General features: G+C 50.2%; 2 protein-coding genes across 8 annotated transcripts; one reads left to right on the top strand and one right to left on the bottom strand.

Moving 5' to 3' along the window:
- The first annotated feature begins 738 nt into the window (after positions 1-738).
- LOC101757430 (tubby-like F-box protein 6) lies at positions 739-5,324 on the top strand. Of its 7 annotated transcripts, none has more exons than XM_004984323.4 (9): positions 741-937; positions 1,035-1,109; positions 1,194-1,313; positions 1,415-1,869; positions 2,729-2,816; positions 2,919-3,048; positions 3,487-3,666; positions 4,030-4,501; positions 4,928-5,324. In XM_004984323.4, the coding sequence occupies exons 4-8, from the start codon at positions 1,531-1,533 to the stop codon at positions 4,493-4,495; spliced, it is 1,203 nt and encodes a 400-aa protein (XP_004984380.1). In that variant the 5' UTR covers positions 741-937; positions 1,035-1,109; positions 1,194-1,313; positions 1,415-1,530; the 3' UTR covers positions 4,496-4,501; positions 4,928-5,324. The 7 variants fall into 7 exon arrangements, with proteins under 7 accessions (XP_012698382.1, XP_004984380.1, XP_004984375.1 ...); XM_004984318.4 differs by having other exon boundaries at positions 742-937; positions 1,439-1,869; XM_004984321.4 differs by having other exon boundaries at positions 742-937; positions 1,035-1,072; positions 1,439-1,869.
- Positions 5,325-5,790: 466 nt separating this feature from the next.
- On the bottom strand, positions 5,791-7,922 carry LOC101760290 (inactive beta-amylase 9). Its single transcript, XM_004984325.2, has 2 exons — positions 7,097-7,922; positions 5,791-6,993 (listed from the first exon to the last, which is right to left on the bottom strand). The coding sequence occupies exons 1-2, from the start codon at positions 7,796-7,798 to the stop codon at positions 6,130-6,132; spliced, it is 1,566 nt and encodes a 521-aa protein (XP_004984382.1). The 5' UTR covers positions 7,799-7,922; the 3' UTR covers positions 5,791-6,129.
- Positions 7,923-8,288: the final 366 nt, after the last annotated feature.

Raw genomic sequence — 8,288 nt, forward strand, 5'->3', positions numbered from 1 at the left:
CTGAGGTCTACAGGCAGAAACAGCAACGAGGCCCCTTTTGGGAGTAACTAAACAGGGCCTTCCTTTTCTTGTGCTTGAACCAAACTCTGCTGTTTTATTTTATTTTTTTTGGAAATAAATCTCACTCTACTGTCAGGGGAGGACAGTTCAGTCATGTGTCAAGCACCCCAGACCCTATTCTGATTAGGGAAAAGATTGGGGCCATGTTTAGTTACTCCCAACTTCCAACTTTGACACTATGCAAAAAGAAGATTCCCCATCACATCAAACTTGCGGTACATGCATGGAGTACTAAATGTAGATGAAATTAAAAAGTAATTGCACAGTTTTGTTGTACTTTGCGAGACGAATCTTTTGAGCCTAATTAGTCAATATTTGGACAATAATTCACAAATACAAACGAAACGCTACAGTGTGCTACAGTGCTGTAACAGTAATTTGGCACCTCCCAAATTCGCCAACTAAACAAGGCCTGGGTTGGGGCAAGGTGATGAGGATGAATCATCATTCCCTGGACTTGCTGACAAAGGTCTCTGATGAGTTTGACAGTGACATGGGACAGCGTGTCATGCCTGACAAAGTATAATCTGTTTGTCCTTGCTCCTAATCCCCCTTACTTTTAGGCAAGGGCAATCAACTGCACTCATGCACACACACATTTATTAGTGTGCTAATGATAAATTGATTAATTGGATGTGAACGAGAGGGGTCTAGCTAGAATGGATGGGTCGGTAGGTAGTATATGGATGCCCACCCATCATTTTCAGCCACCCAGACCCAGACAAAGCCAGCCGCTGGAGGAGGAACCCTAATCCCATCAGTTTCCCAATTCCATTTCTCCATTGATAAACAAGTTGCTGTTTCGTTTCCCCACCTGTTCCTATACTACAGTACCTAAAAATTCCAGGCACCTACCTCTTATTCCAATCTGCAAAAGGTGGCTCCTTTGTTTTCCTTTTTGTTGGAATTCTTGATCCTCCTCCTCCTCCTCCTCCACAAACCAAGAATAAGAATCTCTGCACAATTATTTTCAGGTCAATTCGGGGCTTTATTTAGGCCAATTGGTGGGAAGGTTGTGTGTGTGGTTTCAACCTGCCGGCCGTTTCTTGGCGAGTTGAATTTGGGTGCCTCTTGCTCCAGCCAGTACTTTATTGAGCTGGATTCTGATACCCGGTGATTCTTGCTTGTTGCAGGCTACGGCGAGGAATTGGGCCTGTCATCATCTCAAATCGGTGCCTCGTTGGGTTAAACAGAAGGATTCCTTGATGGGCGACGCCATGGGGGTCAGCACACTGCAGGCACCATAAACTGAGGTTGGTTCCTACTCTGTTTGTGGTGAATCTTGTCACATGATTCACCCCCACTTTTCCTTCTGGAGATTTATTCGGAATGCTGATGACATGTATGTGACTAGATTTGCCATTATTGCTGCTCATAGATGTGAGATTTGGTGGCGTCAGCTGGCTGGAGATTCTTGGTGTGCCCACAGACAGAAACTGATTTGGCGACGGAGGTTGCAGGAGGAGGAGGATGTCTTTCAGGAGCCTGATTCAGGACATGAGGGACGAGTTCGGGAGCATCTCGCGGCACACCCTGCGGTCCCGGTCTCACCGGTCCGCCGGCAACGCGTCGCGGGCGGCGGTCGCGGAGCCGTCGGAGGCCATGGATCAGAGCTGCTGGGCGCAGCTGCCCCCCGAGCTCCTGCGGGAGGTGCTGGTGAGGATCGAGGCGTCGGAGAGCTGGTGGCCGGCCCGCAAGGACGTCGTGTCGTGCGCCGGCGTCTGCCGGACCTGGCGGGGCATAATGAAGGAGGCCGTGTGCGTCCCGGAGGTGTCAGGGAAGCTCACGTTCCCCATCTCGCTCAAGCAGGTCTGCTGTCTTCGATCACCCTCTTTGGTCGTGCTAGGTGTTAATTGCTGCTGCTACTATCGTTCTTGTGCATTTTGTTCCATTATCATCGTAGCACTTGGAAAGTTAGGACCTAGGATCAAGAGAGCTTTTATGCTCCTTCGAGACGCCTGTTTATAACATGGTATGTTAATTTTTGGTATCTATCTAAAGAAGTAAAGAACCGTAAAAATGCTCTAGGATCAATGTTCTGAGAGTACTCATTATGCTGGGCCTTCTTCAAGTCACCAATGGTGTGAATTAGTTACCCTAAAAAAATTGTATGAATTAGTTTGGTCAAGCGGTTAAGGATGATGATTCAGGACTGCTGCATCATGCCTTAGTTGAATCATTGCTTGCGCTTCATGAGTGCTCTATGACGCGTTTGTCGAATCATTGCTTATGTTTTCTGGATGGCTGTTACTGCACTCTTAAGGAATGGACCATCTCTTTCATAGGAGCAGTCAGTGATCATATTGAGTTTTGAAACATCTCACATTGAGAAGCTTCTAACATTTGATGGCTATATAACTATACTTCAAAGAATTCTGCGTTTTGTGATTAGGGAGGGTTGTTGATAAAAGTAGAAAACAAACTTGGTCCTATCAAGTTACATGTCAAGGACATGTGAGAAACCAGCCATGATTAAATAATACTGGAGGATCTGTTTCCCTGTTACTGCGGTATTTGACGAGTTTAGCATGAAAACCATAGTCAATGCATTAAACCAGCCATTTCATTAAGAATTCTTCACATTTTGACGAATATTCTTACAATTAAAGTTTGAAGACAAATTATTCTAACTTAATAGTACTTGCAATGTTATCTCCATGACTCTCAGCCTGGCCCAAGGGATGGCACTCTTAAATGTTTCATCCGGAGGAATCGGACTACTCAGACATATTATCTGTATATTGGACTGACAGAAGGTATGATTTTTTATCTGTCCTCATCGGTAGGACAAATCATGTTGAGCTATACCCACAAAGAATGGATTTGTATTTATTAAGTTCGGAATACTTATCTTGCAGCATTGGCAGATGATGGGAAATTTCTACTTGCTGCACGCAAGTGCCGGAAGCCCACATGCACAGACTACCTAATTTCTCTTGATAAGGTTGATATGTCAAAGGGAAGCAGCACCTATATTGGCAAGCTAAGGTCAGCTTTTGAGATACGGTGTCTGAATACATTAAAGCTCTAATTTGTGCTAGCTTTTAATATAATACATATAAGCAATGCCCTTTAGCTCTACAGGTTGTTTCAGTTAAAGTGTCAACTGCATCGTTTTCTCCTCTCTTTTTTTGCCACATCCGATATTTTGGAATATATGCTTAAAGAAAATACTCCTGCTAATTGTTTTCTTTTGCCTATATTTCGTACGTGCAAACCCCTATCAACTATTCTTAAACATTGTATAAAATAATAAGTGCTTTGATGCCATCAATCATGCTTGTGAAGACTTTCAGAAAATTATACATTTTTCTTTCTGCTACTAACAGATATACTAGTATTCATACTTCAGACTAAATTGCCTGAATTAGTTTCCTTGAGAAAAATGCAGCTAAAAGGCCAACTAACCAAGTATCTTTTGAACAGATCAAACTTTCTTGGTACAAAGTTCACAGTCTATGATGCTCATCCACCATATGATGGAGCTGTGGTCTCAAAGAGTCGCTCTGCACGTGTGGTTGGTTTGAACCAGGTCTCCCCCAGAATCCCTGCTGGGAACTATCCTGTTTCACATATTTCGTACGAGCTGAATGTTCTGGGATCCAGGTATGAACATTAGTAGTCTCATTGCAACAGATTAAATCTGGATGTTGTTTTGGTAAACATAGTTCCCTACACTTGACTAGGAACAAAATCATACATGTGAATCTTGGGTGCAAAGTGTCTGGTGGTGGTAATTGCAACTGCATTGGTTGGACAGTGACCTCACTGATTAAACTGTTGTGTGTAGCAATTGTAGGAGCTAATTAGATATTAGTTGCATTTCATGGTTAAGAACTATACAAGAACTGAGCCATATCTCCTCCTTTAATAAGCAGAATTTTTGGATGATCGATGCACTTTAGGAAAACTAATGTATCATACATGAATTACAGAATGTTTAACTGTCCTGTTGGTTGCCTGTTGCAGAGGTCCAAGAAGGATGAACTGTGTTATGGATTCCATCCCCGCATCAGCTGTTGAGGAAGGAGGGAAAGCTCCAACACAGACTGAATTTCCACTCAGTAGCCTTGATTCTTTCCCATCAATTCCATTCTTCAGATCTAAATCAGCTCGGATAGACACAACTTCGCAATCATCGACTCAGAAGGAAGATAGGCTCGTGCTGAAGAATAAGTCTCCTAGGTGGCATGAACAACTGCAGTGTTGGTGCCTGAATTTTCGTGGTCGGGTCACTGTTGCCTCAGTAAAAAACTTTCAGCTGGTGGCTTCTGAAGACAACGGATCAGGTAACCAGGAGAATGACAAGGTGATTCTCCAGTTTGGAAAGATTGGAAAAGACTTGTTCACCATGGACTACCGTTATCCGATATCAGCATTTCAAGCTTTTGCAATTTGCCTGAGCAGCTTCGATACCAAAATAGCCTGCGAATGAGGCAAGGTGATTATCTCTATCTCTATTGCCCTTACCATGCCAGTGTTCCTACTCACTTGTCATTGGTATGTATTATGGATAGTGATAATGAGCCTTGACCAAATCAGTCTAATAACTGCACCACTCTCTGGCCATTATGATGATGATAGTGAGCCTTGAGCCCTTGACCAAATCTTTTAGCTTTGCTGTTAGGTATGTCTTACCACCTTGGGTCTGCAGTCTGCCCATATGCGATTGAACTTTTCTGTTGATATTTTAGATTCAAAAATGCAGATACTTACCATATCATTTATCCCTTGAGTTTCTAGTGATCTCTATTATGCATCAATCGAGACACAATTCAAAATCTATTCAGCATGCAGTTTCCTAGGGAATCAAACATTTGCCTTCTCCACCTCTACTAACAAAGCTTTCGGCCTCGCCTACCTGCAGGTGCCGGACAATGATGGCAGATCGAAGGTGAAAGCAGGGCTGCAGACATGATTCATGCTTGATGCTGAAGCTGGAGGGTTGGGAAATACCATATCTCCTGAAGAAGTCGATGAGTTTGTGTGTAAATGGCTATGCCTAGTTGTTCCCGGCTTGTTGTGCCCTAGTTTATTTTTCCACGCAACTTCGATGTGTGCATTCTTTGCCGGTGTTGGCAAGTCAAAGTCTAGTGTGGAAGACGGCTTGTGCTTGTGTGGCCATCGTCCATCGGTGACTTGAGTTCGTAAGAATAGGAGGCTTCCAGTGATACGGATATCATAATGCCGTACAAGTTCTTGAGTTTAATGTTTGGTTGATATTTCGGTTCATATGTCAGAATGCTTTTTCTCCGACAAGTTCATCATGCGGATTCTAATGGGCAATCCAATACGCTAACAGCTTGTTATCAGTAAACGATAATAGCCTGAAAACGTTTAGTTCAGTTGACAGTTTACACAGTTCAATGCGCATTTTCAGATGTTCAGTTGAAATTTTCTTCACCGTTCAATGTGCATTGCATTGTGCGTCAATTTTTTTTTCCTTGTCCACCGAGGAGGCACTGTTTATTTCGGCTAGAGATTTCTGAAACAAGTTCTTAGAATGTGGGTTGTAAAAAACTAATGGTCCAAAAGGTGAGCTGTTTTGACACATGTTTTGGGTGGCATGCTATAATTTGACATGTTTTCCAGCTCACTGATAAAATAAAAGAAAATATAGCATTGGTCCAAGGCAAGGTCCGGAAAAGGAACTGAAAAAAAACCCTAGATCGTCCGTGTATGCAAATGGCATGGCGAAATCATTGGAGCACAAATATCTCATCTTGGTTCTCGAGGTAACATCACAGTATACAAACTTCTGAAGGCAACAAGCCAACAACAATTCATCACTATCATCACGATCATGAAATACAATTTAGTAGCCTTCGAAAAGATACACCATTTTAGACACGACGAAAAGATGCACAGATGGGAGTAGTACAATATAGTGGTCCACTCCCGCTCATGGTTCCCGCTGATACAACGATCAACTCATCTCATATCGCAGCGAAAGTTTAGTGCTTAATCCTACTGAGTGGATCATGCTATACTAATAATGCTATTATTGCAGCAGTGCTATACCCTATACTGCATATGTACATATAGAAGACGCGATAATGCCGTGTCGATTCACACGGTCTGCACGGCCCTGGCGTCGCCCTGCACGGCGGAGGCCGACGGCACGGTGAGCCGCTCGCCGCCGGCAATGCCGCCCGGCAGGTCGTCCTCGTGGGCCTCCTCGGGGCACTCCAGAGCGCGCACGAACTGCACGAACAGCGGCCAGTGGCCCGGCGAGAAGAAGTCGGCGCCCATCCGCTGGTACGTGAACTGGCGCGGCCGGGTGCGGCCCGCGGACAGCCAGACGCCCGTGGCGCCCGCGCCGTCGCGCGCCACGGCGAGCGGCGCGCTCTCCGCGGCGAGGCGCGCCCCGCGCTCCGCGCAGGCGGCCTTGACCCGCGCCAGGTGCTCCTCCGCCCGGGCGTCGAGCCGCGCATCCACGCCGCACGCGATCACCGTGCACCCGTGCCGCGCGAACATCTTGGCGACGGGGACGTACCCGCCGTGGAGCCCCGCGGTGACCTCCGCCGCCGGGCGCGACCCGCACAGGAGCGGCACCTTGGCGGACAGCTCGACGGGCTTGCCGGCGAACGCCCTCGACGCCGCGGCCAGGACGCGGTCGCCGTGCGCCAGGAGCTCCCCGGCGTACCAGGACAGGAAGAACTCCCCGTACGCGGTGTTCCACGAGCCCCCCGGCTCCCGGAAGAAGGCAGACGACTCCGGCGACTCGTCGTACCGCGGCCCGTCGTGGGGGCCTGACAGGCCCCACAGCGGCTGCCCGGACGACTCGGCGTGACGCTTCAGCCGCGCCAGCATGTACATGTCGTAGCACTGGAACTCGCCCACGCCGGAGTAGCCGTCGGCGGAGCCGTTGTTCCCCGGCGGGTACGACGGGTACCGGAGCTCGCCGTTGGGACCCAGGCTCACGGTCACATCCTACACGAACCAAGAAAGCTTGTTAAAGAGGAGCCTTTTACTCTGCAGTTCGGCGAAAATTGGAAAGAAGACGAAATGCGTTCTGTTCTTGGATTTCTCTTACCGTAATGGTTGACCCCAAGAGGTCGTTGAACTCGTCGGCGAAGCTGCGGAAGAAGGCCTCGTAGGCCTCGAGCGGCGACTTGCCGAGGAGCACCGGGAGCTCGTCGACGGCGAAGGAGAGGCACCCCTCGCGGCGGTGCCCGGACCGGTCGGTGAAGAGGACGTCGGGGTCGGCGGCCGCGGCGTCGGCCACCCACTCAGGGAGCGCGTCGCCGTCGGTGCGGAGCGAGACGCGGAGGTCGAGCCCCGCGTCGCAGACCATGGCGGCGATGGCCCGGTACCCGGCCCACTCGAACCAGCCCCCGGGCCCGGGCTGCACCGCGGCCCACGACACCGGCAGCTCCACGCCGTCGACGCCGAGCAGCTTGAGCGCGCGCAGCGCCGCCGAGACGGCCCTCGGGCGGCACACCCCACGGCCGTCCGAGACCACCACGTCCGCGGGGAGGCCCACGAACAGCCTCACCGCGTCCTCCTCCTCCACCACCAACCCCTCGCCGGCAGCCTCCATGCTCCGCTCGGCGGAGACGTGCGCCCGCACGGGGCCCAGCCTGCTGGCCCGGACGGCCCCACCGGCGGCACGCCGCGCCGCGCCGAGCCGGACGACGCCGGCCGACTGCTGGCCGGCGCCCGCCATCGCCGCCTCCCCGACGCACCCCCACCTCGCCTGCGCCGCCGCCGCCCGCTGCATCAGCACTGCCTCCATGGGTTGCCTGCCGCTGCTGCTCACCACGTCAGCTGATGGGGACGCTGCGCTTTGCACTTTCCTCGGACGCTTTGCTTGGTGTGTGTTTGCTCGGTGGTAGTAGTACTGGTGAATTTTCACCTCCATTTTTTCGCGCGCGTATTTATGGGGACAGAAAAGGCCGGCGCCACGTGGCAGGGGAGCCAGCGGCCGCAATAATGCAAGGGTCAGGTGCTGCTCGGGTTTATCGCGCGCGCCAGATTTTCCTGCGCCGCTCGCGTTTATCCTCTCACTGGCCGGTGGGGCCTATCCGTTCTACCTTCCCGCGCCGCTCAGTTTGATCGCCGGGTGACGAGTGGGCCTGTCCTCCGAAAAGACGAGTGGGCCCAGGTGGATCCGGCGCTTGTCCTCGGCGCGTGGGGACGGTGCGAGGGCGTTTCCGTCATTTCGGCCCAGCGGGTGAACTTGTGGATAAGATGGCACGTAGGAATGCGGAGGCGCCACGCAGGCG

The sequence above is a fragment of the Setaria italica genome, chromosome IX (genome assembly GCF_000263155.2).
Source record: "Setaria italica strain Yugu1 chromosome IX, Setaria_italica_v2.0, whole genome shotgun sequence".
NCBI lineage: Eukaryota > Viridiplantae > Streptophyta > Magnoliopsida > Poales > Poaceae > Setaria > Setaria italica.